A 27,653-nucleotide genomic window follows, 5' to 3' on the forward strand; every position below is an offset into this window, starting at 1 on the left:
AAATTAAAATGTGTGGAAGTCTCATCAGTGAGTAATCATCGTCACAACTTGATTACCTTCAGATATCACTCATTATTATAGTTTCGATCCAAAAAAAATCCTGGGTGCTACATTCCGTTATCGAAACTTGACCTTCTGTTTTTATACGATAGACTTCGCAGTCAGCTGTTAGAATACAGGACAATTGCAGGGCCAGTTGCTACGATCCTATTGATTCCAACAGTTTTGATCCAAATTTATCAAATAGTTTAGAAAATGGATTGCACGCATGAAAATATATTCTCTGTTTTATATTAGCCGGTATACGATCTACGATCATTTACAATAACAACTTTTTTCCCTTCCAGCTCACATATTTCTGCTGATTTCTAAAGTGCGTGAACAAAAAAATATAATATTCATTTCACCTTTAGCCGTCATTCTACCCATGCCATGGCAAAGGTGTCAAAAAAAGCTGATGGCGCCGCCGACTGCAGGAGTCAGTGACCTTATCGAAACTTCATTACGACACAGCATCGAGAAGAAAAATAAATTCACTTGCCAAGATTGCATTATCATATTTCCCTTCGCAGCTACAAGCACAGCACGGATTTACAGCAGGTCCTTGATGAGCCGCTGCACCACAGGAACAACCGTTAGCCTGGTGAGAAACCGGCGAGAAGTTCAAAAACGAATGGCAAGATTCAATTTTTCGGCGGAAACCGGTCCCGGTTATTTTTGGATGCATAAGTTCTGCACGCAATTGCATCCCGGCTGAGCTGTTCGTAGGAAGGCAGCTTTCACATATAAATGCAATGTTACACGTGTCTTGAAAATGGGTCATTACCCGTTTTTTTCATTTCTGGTTGCAGGTAGAAAAAAGAAGAAGCAGTAGGTCTTTCTTAAGAACCCTTTCGCACGTTACAGCCATTCGCAAAAGTATCGCGTTGCAGTACAGAAGTGCAAATTTTCAAACCAGGAGAGAAGCTATGAAGTTTCGACTGCTTATTTTGGGAGTACAATTACTCCTTCTGTGCGCAATGTTAATCGGCGGTAATGTGGTGAATTCTATCGTAAGAATAGTCGAGATTGGGATTGTTTTGAATTTTAAAACTTGGGGATTTGTTTTGTTTCACAGAATCGACTGGAATTGGAACGTGTACAGTCACAACTGAAGGGAGCTGATTACAAATTACACACAAGGAAATCGGCGGGATCGAAGTCGCCTCTTCAGGGTTTAAGATACTCAGTTTCCAGCTTAGAGAACATTTCGGGGAATGTGGCACGTGAAGATGTGATTGTGAATGTTACAAAAAGTGTACAAAAGCATGTTAATACAGTTCGTTCCACAACACTGAAACCTAGTAAGCGAGTAAAAGTTAAAGTCGCTCCAAAGGCTTCTTCAAAGAGTCCAGTTTCGCAACCTCAAATTGGCCCCGATGGTACAGGACAGTTCATCCCACCAACACCACCGGCTATTCTTGCGGCTATCCTAAATAGTATTTTAGTTCCTACCACACCTACGATTAGTACGACATCAACAGAAGAACCCAGCACTACACCGAATGGATTTACTACATCGACGCTGGAGCCTACTACCGTTGATACAACTGCAACAACATCGACCACAATTGATCAAACGTCAACTACCTTATCTTCGGTTACAGACACGACAACCACCGAAGAATCGAGTACTACGACAGAAAGTACCACGGCTGCCACTGAGAGCACTTCAACTAGTCCCGAAGGAGTGAGTACTACGTCCATTTCTACGTCTACAGAAATAATCACCCCAACCACTAATCAAGAAACAAGTACTACAACTGAAATCACATCTACTCCTACTCCTACTACTCCTATTACTGAAGTGAGTACCACGACAGAAGTTATTACAACGAGTACTACAACAGAAAGTACCACGGCTACCACTGAAAGCATTTCAACAACTACCGAAGAAGTGAGCACTTCGAGCATTTCGACGTCTTCAGAAATAATTACTCCAACACCCAATCAAGAGACAAGTACTACAACTGAAATCACATCTACTCCTACTCCTACTACTCCTATTACTAAAGTGAGTACCACGACTGAAGTTATGACAACGAGTACTACAACAGAAAGTACCACCCCTGCCACTGAGAGCACTTCAACTAGTACCGAAGAACCGAGTACTACGACCATTTCTACGTCTTCAGAAACAGTTACTCCAACTCAAGAGACAAGCACTACAACTGAAATCACTTCAACATCCACTGTTGCTAGCTCAACCACTACCGAAGAAGTGAGTACCACACCCGAAGCTGTCTCCGATTCAACTACCACAGATGTAACAACTACTACGACGGAAGTTACCACAACTTCAACGGCAGGACCACTTTGTGGTTTACCCTCAAACAATTTAGCAAGCAGTCAAATTAATACACTGGCCGAGATTACAAATACCGCTGTCGTCAACGACAGTCCATTCGGAGCAACCGGAAACCCGATTCAAACTGCTTCGAATCTATTTGCAGCCACATCGAACGGGCTTCAGGGGCTGGCAAATCAATTTATCACTGCTTCTTCGATGGCAGTATCGCAGTTAAACGATGCACCTGAAGACGATGCACCTACTGGAATAACATCTCAGATTCAGAACATTGGAAATCCAATAGTCGAAGGACTCCCGAACGCCAATATCATCCAGTGGAGCGATACACCCGTTGTAGGAAACGCTGAAACTGCTATACAAAACCTAGCTAACCTGCAGAACGAAGCTCCCCCTCAAGGCGTAGCACAAGACAGTAGCGTTTTAGGATTCTTTCAACAGTTGGGTTCACAGATCAGCAATGGTGCTGTCATAGATGGGATAGCTTCGCAAGTTCAGACCATTACAACGCAAATTTCCGAAGGTTTGTCGAGTGCTTCAAATGGTGGTACAACCGATAAGGCGAATACCACTAATACTACTAGCCTTGATCAAATAACAATACCGCTGCAGGATCTTACAACGCAAGTTCCCAGTGTTCTCTTGAATGCTTCAAATGCTATTGTGGATTATGACAACAGCACCAATAGTAACGGCTCGAGTGTCAATGAAATTTCGTCCCAGTTTCAGAACATTGGAAACCAAATAACCGAAGCAGCCACGAATGTTATCAATGCCTTCCTAGGTTCTACCAGAAACTCTACCGGTAACAACACTACTGTCAGAGCAATAACTTCACAACTACAGAACATCAGATCTCAAATATCTGAAGGGCAGGCAGCTAATGCAACCAGTACTATCCCCGACTCCAACAATAGTGTGGTTAGAATTAGCTCAAATTCGCGGGACATTGCAAACCAGTTGCAACCAGTTGTTTCCGATAATCCAACTACAATTACTAACCCAGCCCATAAACTGCTTGCCGAAAATGGGACAAAACTTGATCCAGAAACACAAAACCTGTTGAACGAACTCAGTCCAATCGGAGCCGCTGAGTCGGTCAAAAATTTAGTTGAAACCTTAAATGCTAATTCTTCCCAAGTCAAAAACCCTGTTGTGAATCAACTGCAGAACTTCGGTTCACAACTGTTGAACATCAATAGTGCACTCAACTGGAATGCTATCAATAAAATACCGGTAATTGGTGGCTGGTTTGAAACCAACAGCAATGAGAAACCATTACAGATTAGTCACAGACCAACGATTGATTGTCCCGCATGTGAACAGGTATGCGGAACAATCAACAATGCTGCAGTCGCATCCCGTCGATTCCGTATAGTAGGGGGAAATCCAGTTCAACCACCCAACAAGTATCCTTGGACCGTTCGCTTTCTATACTTCAACATCGACGCTGGTCAAGGTTCATTGATCAACGATCGAGCAATTCTCACCACGGCATCCGTTGCAAGGGCTATGCCACTCTACTCTCAAGCAACTGCACTCCTCAACGTGTACGATCTCCAGTCCAAAGCGGAGGAAAGACTAACGAAACAAGTGGCGAACATTTTCCCGCATCCTTCGTTCAACCCGCAACAGCCATACGACAAGAACATTGGAATTGTGATCGTTGATAGTCCCGTACCACTTTCGAAAACTCTTGTGCCGATTTGTCTGCCTACGTCATTCGATTCGTACGGTGGAACTGAAGCCGTAGTTGCCGGCTGGGGAGCCAACGTTCTCGGTGGTCCGTCCTCACCAGTGCCCCAGGAGGTACCAATTCCGCTCTACACGGACCAAGAATGCAAATTGGCCAACAGCAACCTAACGAACAACAATCTCTGCGGAGGTATTATTAAGCCTGCCTCGGAAGCCTCCCTGAAGTCGACTTGTGAGGTAAGTCGTCTAATTCGGTTGGTTGCATCACATATTTAATCTCTCTTCGTTTTATTGTTTAAGGGTGACGACGGTGCCGGACTGATGTCACCTTCTCGGATCAACCCGTCACAGCTAACTCTAATTGGCATTACAATTGAAGTTCCCGGTAAAGGGTGCGCTAACACCCATCAACCAGCGACGTTTACCAACGTACAGAACTTCATGGATTTTATTATTTTTTATGGAATTGGATGTGGCTGCTAGTGATATGATTCGATTTTACACGAAGAAGTTCCAGTTTGCGTACAATTATTTTATTCATATATTTTTTGATCTACCGACGTGACGGTGTGCTGTTCCACACTAACACAAACAGATTCTAATAAAGTAGCGTAAGTCTTTATGAGTTTAAAGAAATTGAGTCCTACAGGTGTAATTGCAGATGTGAAGGAAAAAGGCACATTGAAAGCTGTCACCGTGAGCAGGATTATTTTTTCGCATACATCTTCCTGCTAGCTGCAGAATTCTTCGGACCAGATTCCAACCAGAATGTTTCCATTTCACCTTTACCCTACAAGTAGAAATACAATCACAAGGGCGCCAGTTGTAAGCTAAAGCTAAACAATCTTTAGTTTCTTAGCTTACCTTTACCGCCACTTTTCCTCGAAACGTTAATTCATAACCTTTCTTCTTCAATTTAGCGGCAGTACTGCCGGATACCTGAATCCTGTTGATATCACCACTGCTCTCCATGCGGGATGCGGTGTTCACCGTATCGCCGAACAGACAGTACCGCGGGACTTTAATACCGACGATACCGGCTACGATTGGTCCTGAATGAAAGCCGATTTTCACTCCAACTCCCGGCAAGTTCAAGTTATAAATGCTTTGCAGCATTTCCAATGCCAGATCGGCCGTGTGCTGTACGTGGCAAGGATTGTCATCCGGCGCACCGCTTACCGCCATGTACACCTTGCCAACTGTCTCCACCTTGTACGCCATCGGTGACTGGATTAACTCGTCGAAAGCGCTAAAGGCCGCGTTCAACGTGTTCACCGTCGTCATGGCGTTCTTGATGGAGTCATCGGACATGAGCGATTCCTGAATTTCTGCAAACAGTACGGTAACTGCTTCGAAGCTCTTGCATGTATCCAATAGATATAGCTGGCCCTCCCGTAGCCGTTCGGCTATCGATCGAGGGATCATGGAGTACAACAGCTCGTCACCCTGCCGTTTCCACGAATCGGCCAGGGCTAACGATGTTTCCAGCTCTTCAGCTCGCTTTTCCTCACGTTCACACATCAGATCTAGCCGGGAGTTGTGCGAAAATCCAGTGAACACCATCTCTCTGCTAAGGCCATGGGTGTTTAGATCGTTTAGGTATAGACCAACCTCTCGAAGCTCTTCCAAACTGTTGATTCTGGAAAGAAAACAATAGTGTTCAGAACGATTGCTGAACTATTCGGTCACACTGCCATACAAAGGGCTACAGAGAAACACCAGTGAATTGATATCCTTAATGTATCGCATCTCACCCTTCAGTAGAATGCTTCTGAGTCCCTGAGATCCTCGACGGGCTACTGACAGTAATCTCGTGGGATCATCAAGCTCATACTGAGGCACCGAATCGACCGGTGCAGCAGCTTCTTCCATCCCGTTTAGGGTTGAACCTTTCAACAGTTGAATTTCAAAGTTCACAGTTTGAAGACGTTTCATCTGGAAGATATTCCATCATTAGCGTAAATTGTTAAATATTTATCATGAAAATTATAATAGTAAACTACATTTTCCCATGTAAACGTAATCCCAGTGGGTCGCCGTAGCTTGAAGTAATCGGTAACTTTAGATCCCATCAGTTCGGTAGGGGAACAGTTGACATTGTTCAGCATCCACGATTCGATTAGCTTCTCCCCGGCGGCAGTGATCTGCATCTGCTCGTTCAATATCAAGGCGAATGGGAAAAGATCCAGCAGAAGGCTGCTATCGACCGGTGCCAGCTGCAACTGCGACGGATGCGCCTCAATGTGGATACGTTTTCGCATCTGTAAGGTGGAGATTTACGAATAGGTATCGCATCAAATCACATTAGTGTATTAAAGCTTGAACTTTTACGCGTAAATACCAAATAAGTAGATTAAATCAGACAGTTCATACTCACATACTCCCGGTTATCGAAATCCAAACGATACTTTACAATGACTGTCTTCAAACCACCTTGAATTGAGATGGGGCCTGCCGTGCCTCCAGGAACATCGTTCTGACTTTCCAGCACCTTAATAGAGATATCCATATTGTACAACTGTTTCGCGATTTCCATCAGTTGCCCGCGTAGGTACTTGGAAAAGCCGGATCGAGTGCTCCGGTAGACCAGTACAGCACCGTTTTCGTCCATCTCGATCAGCTGCATCGAAGGGCTTTTCATCTTCCGGTACGTGAAGCGCATTTGCAGATGGATGTTGTCCACCGAATGTAAAAAGTCACAAAAGTATCGTCCGGTTGCCTTGATCAATTCATCGTAGCCGAAGTTACTGAAGAACCGTACGAAGCAGCGCCCAAAGAAGACCATGAATTCGTCAATGCTCTTTCCGGTGAGTGCCGACAAAGCCGCTGCCAGATCTGGTATGAGACTATCCGGGTATTGCTAATGGTGAGAAAAATATATTCAAGTTAAAGAAACACCAACAGCACAGACGTTCTCAGGTGATGCGCCCAACACATATGCAAATGACACGGATAGTGTGAAAAGCTCTGATTAAGTAATCGGTTGCCTACCTGATACGTGTTGAACACCGTCACCTTGCAGCCAGTAGCCTGTAACGCCAGCTTCCATGTATGCTCGCCATGCTCAACCTGCAACATTCGGGTGAAGATTGTGCCGAGAAGAGCAGAAGGTTGGAAAATTAATTTAATTTCCAGTGAACATCAGATTTTTCTCTGTACTATGGTAGGTAGCAGGTGTACAAGAAAAAGCAGACAAATGCTCCACAGCATAAATCACGTGGAGTGGGCGGAATCAGTTACAGGTACACTCAAGCGGGTTTTCACTGGATGAAAGATGGTGATGAATAATATACATGTTTGCTACTGATTTCTTTGGTGAAAATTTGAGCAGCAACACGGATCTATGGAGTATTGAAACAGTGGCAGCTGTAACTAAAACTTACCTCAATCTCAATATTGCTTTCAAAGCTGATGCGTACAATCCCTTCCGCAAGGATTTTTAGAAAGGCTTCTAAAGGCAGTGCTTAAAAGCTTGAAAAATCAATATCGTAGCACGAATCACATGAATAACGGATCAGACATCAGCTGCCACCAACAAGATTTGCAAAAAGAGCCCAAACGATGACCACTTTTTATTGTTCACGTTTAAATTAGAGGAACGTTTTTGTGCTAGATTTTGCTTTTATCAATATTTGTCAGCCAGGTAAGCTTTTCACTCCAAAATTTCAGTATGCAGTCGAAAAGCGAAAACCATTGGACTAGTGTAACCACTTGGTACATGCCAAAACAGTCTGCTCTCCATCAATTTTTAATCATATCCTGCAGCATTTTCTCCGCTTGAAAGCAGCAACTACACTAAGTGCCAAAATATGGGGTTTGTAAATTGGACTAAAATACTGTGGCAAACTAAAATCAAAATAGTTTGCCTTGCTCTTCAGAGCTATTTACGATTTTTGTAGATCATTGTCAATTTACTACCTATAATTTATATCGTAATTCCGAATATTACAGACTACATATTAGGGGATAGTATCATTTTTTCAAATGTATTGTTTAAAAAAGCAAGTGGTAAAAACGAATCAAGAATTTGGTTTCGGTGCTGGGTTCTCGCAAGTATAGACGGTTTAAAATTTTCTGAATGTGTCACTGCTGAAAGCTACTAACTCACAATGGAAACGACAAGTTGTTTCCAACTTTGAAATGCAACTGTGTCTGTATGAACCCGGTTGTGACTGGAAGCTTCCGGAGCCGGCGACACAGTGCTCAGCCCTTCTAGGGTGCCAACGACTTATGAAGCCCCAAACTCACGAAGTTTGCCTGGAATGCAGAACCAGCGCTTTGCCACAGGCTGTGCGATAGCTGGAAGTGTTGAAATGTGGAGTTAAAGTAGAAGCTTTAATAATGCTCTTAAATGCTTTGCAGGCAGGGCGACAAGCGACACGCCGTATGTAAGCAGTTCACGTTCGTGTGGTTTGTGTCTTCGCTTCAAGCTCAGTCACCTCAAAAATATACAACATTCATATTTCTCTATTCGCGGTTTCGGCCTTAGATATAGGCATTTCTGTAAATGTAGAAGAGATCGTATGCCGTCAACGGGAATTCAAGCCACACGAATTGCCTATTGCCGTGCATGAATGGAGAAACGTTCATACTGCATATTTTCAAGGCAACAAGGATGAAAGCGAAAACACACACCACTGACACATGAATTAGCTGTAGGGTAAATGATTTTTCAGCCCGTTCAGCATTGCGCGTACTTTATTTTGGCCCTATTCTACTATGTGTATTTTATTCAATGACAGATACGTATTTCGCCTACGACTTGCAGGCTTCCTAAGTGTCTGTTTTCGAACTTCGAAAACAGACACTGAGGAAGCCTGCAAGTCGTAGGCGAAATACGTATCTGTCATTGAATAAAATACACATAGTAGAATTAAATTGGATAAGTTTTCTTATTTTTTATTTTTAGGTTTCGTATTCTACTAAGACGCTCCAAAAACTTCAGCCTTTCCGTTTAATTTTGAGTAAAATAGAGAGCCCGCAACACATGGCCAAAAATACATCAATTACTCTATATAACATCTACTTCCGATGAATACTTTTTTTCACTTTAATTGGCCGTCTTACGACAAGGCCTGCGCAATATAATTTCTCCATCTATTTTGATCCATGGCAGCTGGTCTCCAGTTCCACGAGCACCCAGTGCTCGCTAGATTTCGCTCCACCAGGTCTTGCCACCTCGCTTGCCGTGACCCTCTTCATCTTGTTCCTATCGGGTTCGAAGTCGAAAACCATTTTTACAGGATAGTTGTTCGGCATTCTAGCCACATATCCTGCCAAGTATATCCATCCAGCTTCAACCACTTTCTGAATACTGAGTTCGCCGTAGAGACGCTCGACTTCGTGGTTCGTTCTTCGGCTCCATATACCATTCTCTTGCACTCAACCAAAGATGGTTTTAGTACCCGCCGTTCCAAAACTCCGAGTGCTCGTAGGTCCTCTTCTAGCAGTGTTCACGTTTCGTGTCCGTAGAGAACAACCGGTCTAATTAGCGTTTTGTACAGTGTGCACTATGTACAGGGGCTCAGATTATCCGACCGCAAGTGTTTGTGGAGTCCGTAGTGGGCCCGTCTTCCGCTGATAATACGCCTTTCAATATCACGGCTGGTATTGTTGTCCTATGTTGCCAGTGACCCACACTATACGAACTCGTCGACTACCTCGAACTCATCCCCGCTGATCACCACGGTACTGCCCAAGCGGGCACTGTCGCGCTCGATCCCGCCCGCCAGCATATACTTCGTTTTAGACGTATTTATCTTCAATCCAATCATCTCTGCTTCGCGTTTTAGTCTGATGTACTACTGATCTTCCCCCGCCTCAAATGTTTTGCCGAAAGCATCCACGTCGTCGTGCCCCGCATTTCGATCGCCGCTCGTCTTATAACACCTTCAAGCGCAATGTTAAATAGCAGGCAGGAAAGACCATCTCCTTGTCGAAGTCCCCGGCGAGATTCGAATGGGTCCGACAATCCACTCGAGATTCTCATACAGCACAAGATCCCATTCATCGTAGCCATGATAAGTCTAGTAAACTTACCCGGAAAGCCGTTTTCGTCCAAAAATTTCCATAGCTCTTGTCGGTTTATGCTATCATATGTGGCTTTGAAATCGATGAACAGGTGATGCGTGGGAACTCGGAATTCGCGGCACTTCTGCAGGATCTGCCGCAGGGTGAAGATTTGATCCGTTGTAGTCCGACCCTCCATGAAGCCGGTCTGGTAACTTCCCACATTCGCGGCACTTCTGCAGGATCTGCCGCAGGGTGAAGATTTGATCCGTTGTAGTCCGACCCTCCATGAAGCCGGTCTGGTAACTTCCCACAAATCTATTGGTAATTGGCGATAGTCAATGGAAGATGACTTAGAACAGCATTTTGTAGGCGGCATTCAGGATAGTGATCGCTCGGTAGTTCTCACAATCCAGCTTATCGCCTTTCTTGCAGATAGGGCAGAAACCCCGTCTTTCCACTCTTCCGGTAGTCGTTCCGTATCGCAAATCTTGACAATCAGTTGATGCAGACAGCCTGCCAACTTGTCCGGGCCCATTTTGATGAGTTCCACTCCAATGCCATTCTTTCCCGCTGCCTTGTTGTTCTTCAGCCTTCAGCTGGATGGCTCCTTTAACTTCCCTTGTAGTCACTTCCTCTGCTATCATGATCTTCCGCCTGCACGCCATTCAGGTGTTCATCGTAGTGCTGCTTCCACCTTTCGATCACCGCGCGTTCGTCAGTCAAGATACCTCCATCTTTATCTCTGCACATTTCGTTGAGTCTCTAATAGAACCTCCGTGTGTCGTGAAAGCGGTACAGCTGCTCGAGCTCTTTGCACTCCTTCTTCTCCTAGTGGCGCTTCTTCTCCTGGAATAGTTTGCTGTCTTCGCTTCTGTTTGTTTCGCTCCACATTCTGACGGATGGCTCTACGCAGCGTTTGTACCCGAGCTGCGTCATCCGATCCGAAAACATCCGATAGAATTACAGTAACTTACTTCTACTTACTTACTTACTTACTTACTTACTTATTCAGCCGAGAGCCGGGGTGGCTCTTGCCGTATCAAGAATTCCTCTACATTGTACTCGGTCCTGAGCTACTCGTCGCCAATTCGTTGCGCGTCTCGACACACGCAAGTCGGCTTCTACCTGGTCGAGCCATCTAGCACGTTGAGCCCCTCTATTCCTGATGCCGGTGGAGTTTTTGAAGAGAACGGATTTCACTACACAGTCGTCCGGCATCCTTGCGACGTTGCCGGCCCATCGGAGTCTCCCAACTTTCGCCAGGTGTACGATGGGAATCTCTCCAAGCAGTGCTTGTAGCTCGTGATTCATACGTCTCCGCCACTCTCCGCTTTCCGTTTGTACTCCGCAAAAAATAGTCCGCAACACCTTTCGTTCAAAAACGGCAAGTGCACGTATGTCTTCGGTAAATAAAGTTACTGTCTCAAGTTCGTAAAGGATTATCGGTCTGATTAGCGTTTTGTACATCGTCAGCTGCTGCGTCAGTTGTGCGGCGGGGTATACTCCTTGATCGAAACGTCTTGCGAAAGGAAAAGTAGACTCGATTTCCAGCTTGAATGCGTCGTTGGATCTCCTTACTCGTATTCCGCTATATCGTACACCGCTATTCACTACAAAGTGGTCGTCGGCGGTGACCAGAGATCCCAAATATACGAGCTCATCAACCACTTCCAGTTCATCGCCGTCAATAGTCACTGTCCGTGGGAGGTAAACGTTACTTTCTCGGGAGCCTCTTCCTACCATATATTTGGTTTTCAACGCATTAATTTGTAACCCTATCCTCCTAGCCTTCGTTTTTAGTCTGGCGTAGATTGCCTCCGCCGTCCCACGGTTTCTAGTAATGATGTCGAGGTCGTCTGCAAAGGCTAGGAGTTGGCTATTCTTGCTGAAGATCGTTCCTCTCGTTTCGATGCCCGCTCGCCGGGTCACACCTTCAATAGCGATATTGAATAACATACAGGACAGTCCATCCCCTTGCCGCAACCCTCTGCGCGATTCAAAAGGACTTGAGAGTGTTCCTCGAAACGCGCACGTAGCACATCACTCGTTCCAGAGCAGCTTTGATCTGCCGCGTCAGTTTGTCCGGAAAACCGTACTCGTGCATTATCTGCCATAGCTGTTCACGTTCAACGGTATCGTATGCTGCACTGAATTTTACGAAAATATGATGCGTGGGCACGTTGTACTCTTGACATTTCTGAAGGATTTGTCGGAGAATAAAAATTTGATCCGTAGTAGCACGGCCCCCCATAAAGCTTACAATTGGGGATAGACGCCGCAACAAAATCTGGGAGAGCACCTTGTAGGCGGCGTTGACCAGCGTAATGCCGCGGTAGTTACAGCAGTCTAGCCAGTCGCCCTTTTTGTAGATGGGACAGACTACGCCTTCCATTCACTCCTCTGATAGAATTACAGTACCACCCCGCTAATCCGACAAATTCATGGCCGGATCTACGAATTTTGACTCGATAATCCGGCAGCCAAACTAATGTCAGTGGGGGTTTGAAAATTGTCGTCAATACGTAATAAAGGTGTATTATACCAAGTAATGCTCAATTTCATCTATAAAGTACCTTTGGATTCTTGGTTAGCTTAGAAATAAGTGCCAGAACGTAATTCTATTGAGAAGAGTGATGAAAAAATGGAGGTCCTGCCAAAATTGAACGCAGTTATAAGTAGCACCATTTAATGCTGATTACAAGGAAAATTGCACCGTCCAAAGTGCGCAATCGCTCATAAAAGTGCTATTTTACATTAAATCGTTTCGGTTTCTTCTGCGCACTTTTTCGTTACATTTCAAGCAATAAGTGCGCCGAAGAGGCAAAACGATTTAAGCTAAAATAACACTTTTATGAACGATTGCACACTTATTGATTGGACAATTTTTTTTGCAGTCAGTAATACCATTTCCAATTAACTAGTTGGAATGAGTAACATCTTGACTCAAATGAAAACCCCCAATGAAGGCAGTGTTCGATTGAAAGAAGCCAAGTACAATGCTTTTTAATTCAGAATTTTCCGGATTAGCGAGATCCGGATTATCGAGTTGTCGGATTATTGGGTGTCGGATTAGCGGGGGCATGGTGTTCAAAATACCGTTATTAAAAAATAAAATATGCCATTCAAACGGCAAATGCCAGTTGGTTTGTATTGCCATCCTGCAGCTCTGAGCCAATTTTTGAAAAAATCGTTCGACGAATTTTTAAGTTACGCCCTTTTGAAGTTTGAAAGGGTGGATTGCTCATATAAAGTAAACAAAAATCTTCAATGACACTTCCAAAATGAACTCAAATCACAGCCACTATTGATTTTCTTGCAACGTATGCTAGTTGGTGACCATTTTAGGAGTTGTACGCTGTACTGGGACTAACCGGGAATGTTCCGGATTGAATTGTCACTGTGGCAAGTGGCCAGCATCGATCATGAACTAATACTGATCATGCGACACCTTGCTAAACAGCAATATGCTTGGCTTTCTCAGGTATGGTAAATTTATGGCAGAGCCAAAAATTTTTAGTACCGGGATCTTATTTCTATATGAGAATTTGAACTCCAACTTTGAAAGGCTTGATGAGCTTCATGACCGTGTATTTCAATAACATTTTTTAAAGAATGAATGCTTTATCTTATGCGGACAGTAAATGTATTTTTGGGAAGAACACAGTTTGCTTATCATTTTCCCCAGTTCATCCAATGTTCGTTCTTCACAAAAACGAATTTACTCTCTACTCTACTCTCTCATAAGATTTAACGATACTTTCACGACAGAGGAGACTCATGGAATACGTGGGTCATATGCGGCCGATTTTTATAGTTCTTTTCAACACCCGTGTAACCGCTTAGTAGGTTTCGAGGAACGTTGTGGATTGGAGTCCCACTACCACAAACTACCCAATATTTTTAGCCGCAGATCGAAATTTTCTCAGTATTCAGTTTAACATTTTTCACACTAAACGCTCCTCTGCCTTAATGCACCTTCCAGCATTGGACAAAAGGTAGAATTCACAACGACAACTCGGTAAGCGTAAGTACCTATACCCCCCCCCCCTTACTTTCCACTCTTTCCTATCCATTCCCAAAAAATCCTTCTTCATTACTTTCCCTTACCGTCCCTTCATCAATTGTCGAACCATCGTTTCAAAAAATATTAACGGGAAATTAGCAGTCATTAACTTTTCGTCGTAGAACTCAATTTCGGAAGCAGTTTTTGGGCCCAAAAGCGGGATTCTGTTTATAAAAATGTAAATACTGCATTCTTCTTGCCAATCTGAACACAGCGAATATATTTTCATGAACAGAATTTTTGATTCAAACAAAAAAACTGCTTTTGAAATTGGCAAAATCAATGACGACTAATTTCACCTTAATGTATGACTGACCGCATTTCTCTTTAGTTAACTCATCGCTTATAACATGGTAAACCATTTAGTAATTCGCTTAGTTCACTTAAAATAGTTACTCTCAGCTAAATATTTTCAATTTCGGTATATTTTTTCCTGAATCGACAAATCAAAATACGATTATCGTTTAACTTAAACCTATCTAAAAATAGAGGTAACAAATCATCTATTTCTATGTCGCTTACGGGAATGAATTCCATTCTTTTCCAAAGTCATTAGTTTACGTTGTTTGCTCGTGATGATATAGATAGGTGGCACGCACCCTCGATAGAGACATTTCATTTCCATTAATCATGTCAATTAAACTGATAGACTAATGCTGCAACTAATATCATCCATCAGTCTAACAATACACTAATAGGCGATAATGATTGTCCCTAGTGAATTATAACTATCGTAACAGATAACGAAATCTGATGTGTTAATTGACTTGGTCGTAAATATCCTGAAAAAAATTTTACATTGACATTTTCCACACATTTTACCTAAGAAGGAAATCAGAGAAAATGTATCTTCAAACATACTAGTCTTCAATACTTTGAATCGGCACTAACTGTTTGTGGTTTAAATTTTTACTGATGGAAACCTTGTTAACTTTATAATTATTTCTCTTCTCAATAATCTGGTTCATTCTTCAAAAGCTTTAAATTAAATGAACAAGTGCTTAAAATTCAAGTCCAGCAAATGAAGATTATTTGTGATGGGAATCATGTTTCCAGGAAAAATTAACATTTTACATCCGAAACTGCTTAATAAATGCTCTGTTTACATGTTTCAAACCATCATTTACCACGCACAGAATAAATATTCGGGAAAGGTAGTTTGGGGTGCTCTATGCTTGAATAAATATTTTTCTAATCTGGCCAATATTGTTCGCAAAGCAACCTTGCCATACGAAAAATCCTACGCGAGAATTTTCTTTACACCACCGACATCCGTCGGTGTTTCAGCTTTCACTGCAGCTTTTGAATGAAAATTCCAAATTTAGCTCGAGGGGTTCACGGTACACCACCAATTGAAAAAGTTTCAAAACGGTTTAAGCGCCGACCCAGAGGGAATAGAAACGGTGTCTTTTCAGTATGTAATCTCCATTTATATTTAACCTTAATCTTAAAAGTTGATAAAATACAGCCAACGGTTATTGACAATGGTAGTTATTCGTAAACGATGTACATGGGTTTTCCAGTAAGGGCATAGCCCTCTAATGTGACATTCTTTCAATATGAGTATCGTGAATTTAATGTGCCTAATAGCTAAATAATTAGAGTTCTCCCTAAAGGACGAATGATACACAAAATATAAACATCATGAATTTTATAACAATCTTGTGTTAGACAAACGTCAACACAAACCCATCAGCTTTCTTAATGTGTGAAGCTTCTTCTCCCACGTGACGGACACTCACGGTAGAAATACTTCTTAGCCTCGAAGCGGTCGTGTGTTCCTACTTTAAGAACCACCCGGCGATTAATAGGTCATCAAACAACACCAATCGTCCCCAAAGTTGATTTAAATGACTATCACTCCCGATATCGGCCGATAGCATGTGGCACGCCGCCAATTGTGTCATAGCTCAGGCCACACGTAGGCCGGTAGCGTTCGATTCGAGTGTAAATACGGTGAGACATAAAACTAAATTATATCCGAAATGGCTTATCACGAATGGACTTGCTGTCTCATGAAAACGATTAACCCATCCGGGCCCGAACATCACGCAGTCCGCTGGAAGGACTAAAAAGCTTGCATGGGAAAACAAGACGGATGCAATCGGAACTCGTTCGAATTAATAACGTTTGAATAGAGAGTCATTAATTTACATGCAGCTTCAATTCCATTATTCCCCACGTTAAACTTTAGAGTTTCTCATTATAGCAAAAGGTTCTTCGGTAATTATAGGATGTTTTTTCAATCCCCAAAGTAACACAATTTCGCTGTTTTATTTGTAGGTAGGTATCTAATTTGTTTTGAAACAACTGTCTTTTACGACTTTTCTTGCATGCTACAAAGATGCATCTTATTTCAGTTGGGCCTCTAGAGAAACGCTGTAAGCTTTGTAACTATGCGTTTTATTATTCCTCATTCTTCAGCACGATTAAATAATAATAAAACATGAACAAGATGCTTGCTCCTACACATAAAGCAGAATAGCAGAGCTGTAAAAACCAAGCTTTAAAGGACTAGAGTTAGCGGAATTGCACTCTGAGAAGCATCATTCTCTAAGCTACGAGAAATACCACAGTGAGGTTCAAATGGATGGAAAATACTCTTTTTAGTGAACAGCATGTCTTTTATTTTTTATAGTATCTTCTACTAAACTGCAGGGCGATCAATCTATTTTGAACAGAGCATGTTTGTATAGGGTAAATGACATTGGCGGAACTAGTGCACATTTCTAGGGGTGGCAATAGTCCCCGGCATTTTTTTCAACCTTTTTTGCGTGGGCCGGGTCCATTTTTCTAGGGGGCTAAATCTCTCCTAGGGGGCGGGGGGGTTAGCCCCCCTCCTGTTTCAGCCAATGATAAATGATACATTTAGTCCCATTTATTACACGTAATTTATTTCAGGCCTTTCCATTTATTTACATCATCAGTTACCCTATGCTCTATATTACGTGCTGCTCGAGCCAAAGATGCTAATACCTGATACCCTCCTATATAAACGTGATGCTTTAGTGAGTTGACAGTTATAGAGATATCACCCTGTAGGATATTGGCACCAAAATCGAACGGATGTGTCTAAAATACATTTGCTGAACGCTCAATCTAAAATAGATTAATCACTCCACACTGTCTATTCGGCCGTAGTCCACACGTTATTTCTGGTAACAAAAGAATGCTACCGTGGGTTCAGAAAAACAAAATTTATAAAATTCTGCTAATTTTCGCTTCAAAATAAAAATGATCATAAACGCAGTCGATTTTTTTGTTAATAATTCTCATAGTGTCTAGTATCGCTTAATCAAAGATCGCCGTATTTTATTCATGTTTTCAGAATCTTTTGATAAGAATATCATCTTGAATCACTTGACCATAGATGTGATTCATACAAACACAACTTAATGTTTTTCGGCAAGCAATATGATTAATTAAAAATTGTTTTCAAAAAACTTACATTTTTCCACCTGCTGAAGACAATCAAACAGCAATAGTTTGGGACATCAGTAAAATTCTGGACTGCTTAGGAAAGCACCTTGGCGATTAAAATGCGTTTCGATTGATTAAAATTAGTTTCAGTGCCTTAATTTTCAATGTAAAAATCAGAAGTTTACCCTAACAAATAGTGACTTTTAGGGGTAACAGCTTGAAGAATTAAAGTACACAAGAGGATTGGAATGTGGTTATTCCCCACTTAGTCAACCCATCGATTATAAATAATTATGTAAAACAATCAGTGATTTGCTTGGACTGTCTGAAATAGGTTCCCTACCCTATAAGAAGAATTCATTTATGGACAAGATTGGCACGCACAGTTTCATTCTAGGGTTTGTTTCTAATTCTCGTCGTAGCCACTCTAATTTTCATCATTTCTTGGATGGATTTAATGAATACTCCAAAAGTTTTTTTTGCTGATTTGACTCAAACACGCTTACCTTCCGAACCATGTACTTTGAATTCACTAAAAAGGGATTACATATTAAAGCATTTTATTGAAATTACGCAACTGACTTTATTTCTCAAATTCGTCGTACCGATTTAAAATCCATCCATCAAAATTTTTCATCGTCCGAACTACAAATTACAACAATGTTTACGGAATTAGCGCGCATGTATTTGTATAGGATGGCATGACACATGTTATTCTGCAAAAGTTTCTGCTGGTCGTGCAAATTTTCCCGGCTGCAGAATAACGACAATGCATTGCGTGAGTTATTTTCATTTTGTGAATGACGGAAATTGAAATGATTAGTCCACATTTTCTTCTTCGTCGCACGAAAAAACGTAGGAAATTTGGCTGCTAGGAATTCTTTAATGAAAATAAGCATTTGAATAGATCTCAGCGCACTTTGATTGATCAGGTATGATAGTCAACAAACTAAAATATTAGGGAATAACTAATTTTGCATTGTGTGTCATAATAAACGCTGATATTTTTAATAATTTGTGTTGGATAGGACGGGAATAGGCAATTACGACGAAGCAGCAACATACCCTATGTTGCTCTCTTGACGGTACCATCTCAGCCAAGCAGAATTTCCAACATTTATATAAGGGACAGTTGTAAAGTTGGTTATAGTCTACATTATTATAGAACTATTTAAGCATTACCTTTTGATAGTTATGGCGCTATTAAACTGTAATACCGTTGGTAGTAAAATGAGCAAAATTTAATTCACTTCAATCAATTCATCAAATAACACAAAAGAACTTAAACATAAACTTAAATAAACGAATAAACAATTACAAAAAGAAAAAAATTTGAGCTTATCCACTCAAATTGATCTGATCCAGTTGTAAGAATCAGGATTTTCTGCTGACATCTTGTAATAACACGCCTCGGAAGAACTTTTTTGATGGATTTTCTCATTTTGTGTATTTTTTGTGATCATTCGACATTTCCTGAGATGCGAAATATAGCCCGCCAGTGGCACAAGCTGTCCTTCAGGGAGCTTTTGAGCGAGGGACAGTATAGGTTATGCGGAAGAACCATAAAATTAGCCCTAGACTTTGGTATGATTTTATGTATGTCTATCGATTGAGTTCAGCACGAATATCCAGGGGAAACATAACCCTTGGTCTCTGGTAGCACCCCGTAACCTCTCAGGAGATTGTGCGACTACTATTGGCGGTAGTTTTATTTAGGTAGGTCGGTACTCAAAGAGTTCCAAGGAGCTTCGACTTGAACTTGAGCTTGAACTTGGACTAGGTCTCGGTTTTGATATTGGTCTTGGTCTTGGGCTTGGTCTTGGTCTTGGTCTTGGTCTTGGTCTTGGTCTTGGTCTTGGTCTTGGTCTTGGTCTTGGTCTTGGTCTTGGTCTTGGTCTTGGTCTTGGTCTTGGTCTTGGTCTTGGTCTTGGTCTTGGTCTTGGTCTTGGTCTTGGTCTTGGTCTTGGTCTTGGTCTTGGTCTTGGTCTTGGTCTTGGTCTTGGTCTTGGTCTTGGTCTTGGTCTTGGTCTTGGTCTTGGTCTTGGTCTTGGTCTTGGTCTTGGTCTTGGTCTTGGTCTTGGTCTTGGTCTTGGTCTTGGTCTTGGTCTTGGTCTTGGTCTTGGTCTTGGTCTTGGTCTTGGTCTTGGTCTTGGTCTTGGTCTTGGTCTTGGTCTTGGTCTTGGTCTTGGTCTTGGTCTTGGTCTTGGTCTTGGTCTTGGTCTTGGTCTTGGTCTTGGTCTTGGTCTTGGTCTTGGTCTTGGTCTTGGTCTTGGTCTTGGTCTTGGTCTTGGTCTTGGTCTTGGTCTTGGTCTTGGTCTTGGTCTTGGTCTTGGTCTTGGTCTTGGTCTTGGTCTTGGTCTTGGTCTTGGTCTTGGTCTTGGTCTTGGTCTTGGTCTTGGTCTTGGTCTTGGTCTTGGTCTTGGTCTTGGTCTTGGTCTTGGTCTTGGTCTTGGTCTTGGTCTTGGTCTTGGTCTTGGTCTTGGTCTTGGTCTTGGTCTTGGTCTTGGTCTTGGTCTTGGTCTTGGTCTTGGTATTGGTCTTGGTCTTGGTCTTGGTCTTGGTCTTGGTCTTGGTCTTGGTCTTGGTCTTGGTCTTGGTCTTGGTCTTGGTCTTGGTCTTGGTCTTGGTCTTGGTCTTGGTCTTGGTCTTGGTCTTGGTCTTGGTCTTGGTCTTGGTCTTGGTCTTGGTCTTGGTCTTGGTCTTGGTCTTGGTCTTGGTCTTGGTCTTGGTCTTGGTCTTGGTCTTGGTCTTGGTCTTGGTCTTGGTCTTGGTCTTGGTCTTGGTCTTGGTCTTGGTCTTGGTCTTGGTCTTGGTCTTGGTCTTGGTATTGGTCTTGGTCTTGGTCTTGGTCTTGGTCTTGGTCTTGGTCTTGGTCTTGGTCTTGGTCTTGGTCTTGGTCTTGGTCTTGGTCTTGGTCTTGGTCTTGGTCTTGGTCTTGGTCTTGGTCTTGGTCTTGGTCTTGGTCTTGGTCTTGGTCTTGGTCTTGGTCTTAGTCTTGACATGAACTTTGATTTCAACTTGAATTCGAATTATGAGTTTACTTTTTACTTTTCAATGTTTACTTTACTTGAACAAGTATCAGTCATCCTTGGTAGTGGCACAGTTGGTTCTAACAAATGCGTTATTAGCTGCGATTCGAACATATTACACAGTGAGTTGTCTTTTTACAACTACAGCATAGCCATAATTGGAAGTCAACCGCAATCATGAAGTATTATACAGCTATGTAATTAAGGTAACGTGTGATCATGAACAGTAATTGACAGGTCAAACAAAACAGTGGATGAAAAACATTCTATATTTTGCGATGTTAATTAGTGTGATCTGTCAACTATGGCCACAGTTACAGATTCCACAATATAACTACGTAAATTGCTGTGTTTTGTTTTCTTATAGGCTATTTCGGTATAGCTTTGGATGTAGCTTTTTTCCGTGTTCAAGTCGGAGATTGTGCGGAAACTGCACACGTGCACGAAAACACACAAGGCACACTAGATGTTGGAAACGATACAAACGTAAACATGAGATAGACACATTAGAAACGGCGACAGATAAATCACTTGACAAACTCAACGGAAGCGTAGGTATATCTTTGGTGAAACTTCATCAAGCGACAAGTTTACGAGTGTTCTCGATATTCAGTAAACTTGTATGCTGGTTAGAAACTTCTGAGTCCCGATTTTACTATTCCACTACTCGGTACTCATCGGAAAAAAAGCTAAATAAAAGTTTTAAGGCGTAGAATCGGCTCAGAGCTCTAAGCTTGGAACTCCAAGGAAAAGCGCATACAGAACCATATAGAGTAACGAGTAAAGGGAAAATATCAACAGTTTCGAGCTCAATTCAAAACATAGTAAATCCATGTCTCACGGCACTGACAACACAAACAGTTTGGCACGAAAAGGTGTTCAAACAAATAAACGTCACAACGGAAGAAGACAGCACAACCTTGGCAGTTCGGTACTTACCAGCACAGCTTGCTGCATTCCTACCAGAATTATACCGTACATTGCGTCTTGTATATGTCGTAAATCGTAAATTTCTATAACCAGGATGTGCCGTGACACTATTTCTTTGGGTATTTTTTTTAGATTGCTTTCAATACTTGATTACAGGTATTTAAAATCGCTTCCACTGAAAAAGTTTTTAACTTCTAGGTGCTGCGAAACGGGGGTAGATTGCGGCAGATTGATAGGAAATTGCTTGTCAGAATTTTTTTTTCTAATTAATCATATAAGTATTCTAGTTCACAATAGTACGACTGATGTTTAGTCGCATTCTCTAAAATTATCGAAATCAAACAAAAATGTAGGACTGTTGAAAAAATACAAAAGAACTAAAAAAAGTACTAACGAGCGACCGCTTATGTCAAATACAGTTATATAGTGCAAATATATAAGAAACATTTTAGTATGTAATAAAAATTAAATTAATCTTTTTACCTTTGTTATAGTATATAACAAAGGTTTAAAAATTGGTCGAAAAACACGAAACTGATCCGAGGCCCGGAGGGCCGAATCACATATACCAATCGATAGAGCTCGACGAACTGAGCAATGTCTGTGTGTGTGTATGTGTGTGTGTATGTGTGTGTGTGCAGCTCATTTTCTATCGCCTGTTTCTCGGATATGGCTGAACCGATTTATGCGTTATTAGTCTCATTTGAAAGGTATTATTGCCTAGTATATCACTATTGAATTGCTTCGTGGTCCGATGTTTCGTTTAAAAGTTATAAGCAAAAATGTGAAAACTACGTGACACGGTTTTCTCCGGAACCACACAACCGATTTCAATGATCTTAGTACCAAATGAAAGCTCTTGCTAAATTATAAAAATTTTCAGGAAGTTTTATTGAAAACAAACAAGTAGTTTAAAAGTTATGCTTTAAAACGTGTTTTGACAACGTAATATTTATCGCCTGTTTCTCAGAGATGGCCAAGCCGATTTATGCGCTATTAGTCTCATTTGAAAGGTAATATATCCGGATAGATCACTATTGAATGGTTTTTTGATTGGACTTTTAGTTTGAAAGTTAAGAGTAATTGAAATTACACGTTAAAATTTACAATACGTAACGATTTTAACCAAGATAATTTATCTAGTTTCAATTGTTTTAGTATTAAACGAGAGGTCTTAACACTGCAAATGTATTTACCAAATTTCATAAGGATTGGTTCTACTGGTCAAAAGATATTTAAAAATGATTGATGAAATTTATTCAAGAAAACCTTAATGACCAAACCTTTAATTGGACTAAACATTTAAAACAGAATAATATAGTAAAAATGTGTAATTTTTCAACGGATGTTTCTTTGCAGCAGTTAATTAATAAAATATAGCACATTTTCTTACACTTTTAGGGTGACCGTGAATCCACCTAATAGGGTGACACAAATTTTTGTTTTTTACATGCGTCCAAAAAAATAGCGTCTTCACAAAAATTCTAGAACACTAAAATAAGCAACTTTGCTGCATATAGTAACTATCTGTCTCTTACTGGTTGCGAAATTTAATGATTTGTTTGAAGAAACCACTTTAAAATCAAGCAAAGCAAAGCCATGGGTGTAAACGTCCTTCAGAACTTGACCCTTCTTTATCGACAGACTTCGCAGCCGGTTATTAGAGTACAGGAAAATTACGGGGCTAGGGCAAAGATCCTATTAACTCTGTAGCGACACCGATCAGTCGAGATTCGAACATACGACGATTGGCTTGTTAGGCTGGCATTGTACCCCGAGACAAACAGCCACTTTAAAATCAGTTCTACTCAAAAATTCTGTGCACGCTGTTTTCATTGCTTTCATATGTTCTATAAAGTTATTTAGTAGGTTAAAATACACACTGAAGATTGTTTATCGCTAGGATGCATATGGATGATAACTAGCACAGCATTAACAAACAATTGAATTAAGTTCCGAAGACGTGTCGATATCTGTATGATCATTTCCAGCTCAAAACGCTTAAAAAGACATTTTTTTCTCGACTATTTTCGATTGGAATTGGAATTTGAATGTGAATATAGTTTCTTTCTAATCCTAATATTTGACGGGCAATATTTCGAAAGGTCCAATGTGCAAATGAGATTCTTTTTGCGCCTCCTCTCTTACGCTTATTACGGCGGCATAAATGCACTTGAATGCATCTATTTTGCATGGAACGGTTGCCGGTGTTATTGGAAAGCTAAAATCCCTTAGAAAAATTGGGTTGAAATGCATTTATGTCTCCGTAATAAGCATAAGAGAGGAGACGCATAGAGAATCTCTCATTTACACATTGAACCTTTTGACATGTTGGTCGAGATTTCCACGTTTATCTGTAAGTAAAAAATAAAAAGGTTTGACAAAACGGGTCTTTTCTTTTAAAAAGGAGGTACTGCCACTAATCGTAGGGGGTATCAATCGGCACCAAATTTAAGATGTTTGCTTTCTGACCTATAATGAACAATCTGACAAAATTTGGTTCGAATTCGTGAAGGTCGATTACACGGTTATCGGATACTTTGCATGTGTTAACTTTAATAGATAATTTTTAGATTTCACGTCTGAATAACTTGAGAATGGCTGGGCCTGGAAACAGCTTATTTAAGACTTTAGTTCAAAGTGATGTGTATAGAATTTGACTCTGTCAGTTTTATAAAAATTACAAATTCAAATACAAATTAAAAATAATATTTGACCTGGAAATGCCCATTTCAAATGACATATAACTGGTATAACAAAGGTTCCTTTCACCACTAGGTGGATTAAATCGGGTTTTACCTTTGTTATACTATAACAAAGGTTTAAAAATTGGTCGAAAAACACGAAATTGATCCGAGGCCCGGAGGGCCAAGTCACATATACCAATCGATAGGGTTCGTCGATTTGAGCAATGTCTGTGTGTGTGTGTGTGTATGTATGTAATGATTTTTTCTATCGCCTGTTTCTCAGAGATGGCTGAACCGAATCGTTCGCTATTACTTTTGTTTGAAAGGTATTATTGTCTAGTAGATCACTATTGAGTTGCTTCGTGACACGACGTTTCGTTTAAAAGTTATAAGCAAAAATGTGAAAAATACGTGACACGGGTTTCTCTAGAACTACATGACCGATTTCAGCGTTATTACTATCAAATAAAAGCTCTTATTAAAGCAAAATTATTCAGCAATTTTTAATTGAAAACAAACAAGTAGTTTAAAAGTTATGCTTAAAAAACCTGTTTTGACAAGGTAATAATTATCGCCTGTTTCTTAGAGATGGCCAAACCGATTTATGCGCTATTAGTCTCATTTGAAAGATAATATATCCTAATAGATCACTATTAAATGATTTTTTGATTGGACGTTTAATTTGAAAGTTATGAGCAACCGTATACACCACACCAAAATTAACAAAAATTTATAATGATTTTAACCAAGATAATTTACTTAATTTCAATTATTTTAATATCAAACGAGAGGTTTTGACACTACGAATATATATGCAAAATTTCATAAGAATTGGTTGTAGCGGTCAAAAGATATTGACCCTCGAACACTCGCGCCAACTTTTGTAACGCAGTTACTCGCGCGCACAACAGCCCCAAACCAAAGAAAACGTGTGCACTAGAGTTTTGACTGGGAAAACTTGGTTTTAGGTTTATCGAACCTTTAGAATAGTTTCTTGAAATTGAAAGCTCTATCGTCTGGTCGAATCTAAATTTTGATTAATCCCCCTAAAAGTGAATAAAAAAAAATATTTTTCTTTAGTGTCAATATAACACATTGATGTGTTCTGCAAAGTTATAGAGCATATTATTACAAGAAATTTTGCTAAAGACAGTAACCTTCCATCTCTGCAGCTAAGATAGAAAAATCTTATTTATTGTATATGAATTTGTAAAATCAGGTTTTATATTTTTGCTCTTTTTGTAATTGTAGTATGATTTTTTCATGTAATACAAAGTTGTACAAATAATAAAAACACACAACTTTGCTGAATATAGTATACCTCTATATTTGCTTGTTTAGGAACTGTAGAACTTTGATTATAAAAAATACCCTAATTTTGACTACGAATTACTCGACTACCAGCAGACGGTTACATTTTAAACATTTTACATTGGGTAGTTTTGCTGCATACAGACACCATTTTTCCATATGGAGAAACGAGAGAAAATTCAATTGCGGTACACCTCGCTTGCTGATTGCTTCGTTTTTGTGATGGCGGTTTATGCTGATCTATTTTCCCAACAATTTAAACTATTAATGCATTGAATAATTATGACATTTTGCTCAGAATAAGTTTATTGAAGAATATACGTTAGTTAAACAACGATTTGTAACTTTATAACAATATGGCGTTGAAAAACCTACACGTGTTGTACAAAATACAACAGCGTGAGTAACCAAAGGTTAATAAAAATTGATGAAAATTATTCTAGAAAATTATTCTAGAAACTAGGAAATTATGCATAGTTCAAAAACCTATAAACTAGACCTTTACTACGCAATGTATAGGTTAAAGAATAAGATTACGCAACGTTGACCAATAGATGAATTATGTTCCGAAAACGTGTCGATTTCTATCTCAAATAGCAAGTAAGACCGTATAACAAAGGTTCCTTTCACCACTAGGTGGATTAAATCGGGTTTTATGTATTAACACTAACAATAAAACGTGCAACATTATCACTAACGTAAACTGATATTTAGAAAATCTGCCACAGACCTACCACCGAGCATAAATCCCGCATCAGCAACAGCACTCCATCTTCTGTGTGCCCTGTGTGTTTCGCCAAATCTGCCAGTACCGGCCACTACTTTTCCGCAAGCCACAAGCACAAACTTTTCCGCCTCTGGAAAGTGTTCTAATGTTCACTGCAGTCTGCAGAGCTTTTCCGTTGTCGTACCACCACACGGTACGGTGCCCTCAGTTGGGAATCTGAAAGCCAATTGTCGCATACATGATACCGACATACGTAGCAAAAATGTACATTAACATGAATTATAAACCGCTTTTGAAATTTTAATTTGGTTGTAGGATGTACTGCAGGAAGATGAACATTTATGGCAAACTAATTTCTAAAACGAGTGCTACGCGGCAGTTGAAGCGTAGCCTAAGGTTGACTGAAAGGGATAGGTATAAAATTTGTTTATTTTTAATTTTTAGCAATCATCTGAAATTAAATAAGGGAAGTGAAAGAAAACTAGCAACCCTCAGATGCAAAGTACCATAACCATGTAAATCATTTTTTGTAATTTTCAAATTAAATATTTTAGCAAAAAAAAAATATGCTAGAATAATCATTATTGAAATTGAAGCATTTTGTCTAAAGAGATACCGAAATTTTATTTTAAGTTAAAAGAAGCTGATAGTAAAAAGAATTCTTGCGTGACTTTTCAAAAAGTCTCAAGGTTCAAACGAAAACAAACCGAGTGAGAGTTATTGTGCATGGGAAAATAAAGTCCCAAACGGTTTATTTATGTTTATTTCAGCAATATATTTCACGGTCCAAGTGAGATTGGATAGGGTGGTTTTGCATCTGAAGACATCGAGTTTTGCATCTGAGAACATGGATTTTGACATTTCAGCTTATTTGTCTTTATTAGGATACTTTTGGTCATTCTCAAAAAAATAGTTTTTGACGAAAATTGTATAAAAATAATTTAGCAAAAGTTGTTTGATATTCGCGGAGGTTCGCTAAAAATATTTGTCAAATAAATAACAATTGATGAAAATTTTGGATCAGAATGATTTCTTTTGTAAATGCTGCTAAACTATTAAAACTACTCTACTGACAATAATTATGCATACTTCACTCACCTGCACGAAATGCTGTACGCTCTCCAATAGCATACCATACATGATGCTTAACTAATGCGGCCTGTCAGGGCCGATATTAAGGATGGTTGGTTGCACTTTGCTTAGACTAATTGAGACGTATCGCAGACAATCCGAGGTCACCAAGAGCTGCTTCCTGCCGCTAATAGACTCCTACGTCGAATACTCTTCACGGGGGAGAAAGGACCTGACAATAGATAACTGATGTTTTGTCATCATTGAATGTCCTCTTTTGCACACTTCAACAAGTCGTTTCACGCTTCTGTTCTCGCTTGTCTTATAAAACGGTGACTTACTTTCGCAACTCTATACACCG

General features: G+C 40.5%; 2 protein-coding genes across 2 annotated transcripts; one reads left to right on the plus strand and one right to left on the minus strand.

Moving 5' to 3' along the window:
- The first annotated feature begins 1,019 nt into the window (after nucleotides 1-1,019).
- LOC128745528 (uncharacterized) lies at nucleotides 1,020-4,525 on the plus strand. The gene is made up of 3 exons (XM_053842603.1): nucleotides 1,020-1,052; nucleotides 1,118-4,279; nucleotides 4,343-4,525. The coding sequence occupies exons 1-3, from the start codon at nucleotides 1,020-1,022 to the stop codon at nucleotides 4,523-4,525; spliced, it is 3,378 nt and encodes a 1,125-aa protein (XP_053698578.1).
- Nucleotides 4,526-4,748: 223 nt separating this feature from the next.
- Nucleotides 4,749-27,361, minus strand: LOC128745530 (soluble guanylate cyclase 89Db-like). Its single transcript, XM_053842604.1, has 7 exons — nucleotides 27,320-27,361; nucleotides 7,034-7,111; nucleotides 6,420-6,902; nucleotides 6,046-6,303; nucleotides 5,742-5,977; nucleotides 4,907-5,681; nucleotides 4,749-4,832 (listed from the first exon to the last, which is right to left on the minus strand). The coding sequence occupies exons 1-7, from the start codon at nucleotides 27,359-27,361 to the stop codon at nucleotides 4,749-4,751; spliced, it is 1,956 nt and encodes a 651-aa protein (XP_053698579.1).
- Between the last annotated feature and the right edge of the window lie 292 nt (nucleotides 27,362-27,653).

Source organism: Sabethes cyaneus, chromosome 1 (genome assembly GCF_943734655.1).
Source record: "Sabethes cyaneus chromosome 1, idSabCyanKW18_F2, whole genome shotgun sequence".
Lineage (NCBI taxonomy): Eukaryota > Metazoa > Arthropoda > Insecta > Diptera > Culicidae > Sabethes > Sabethes cyaneus.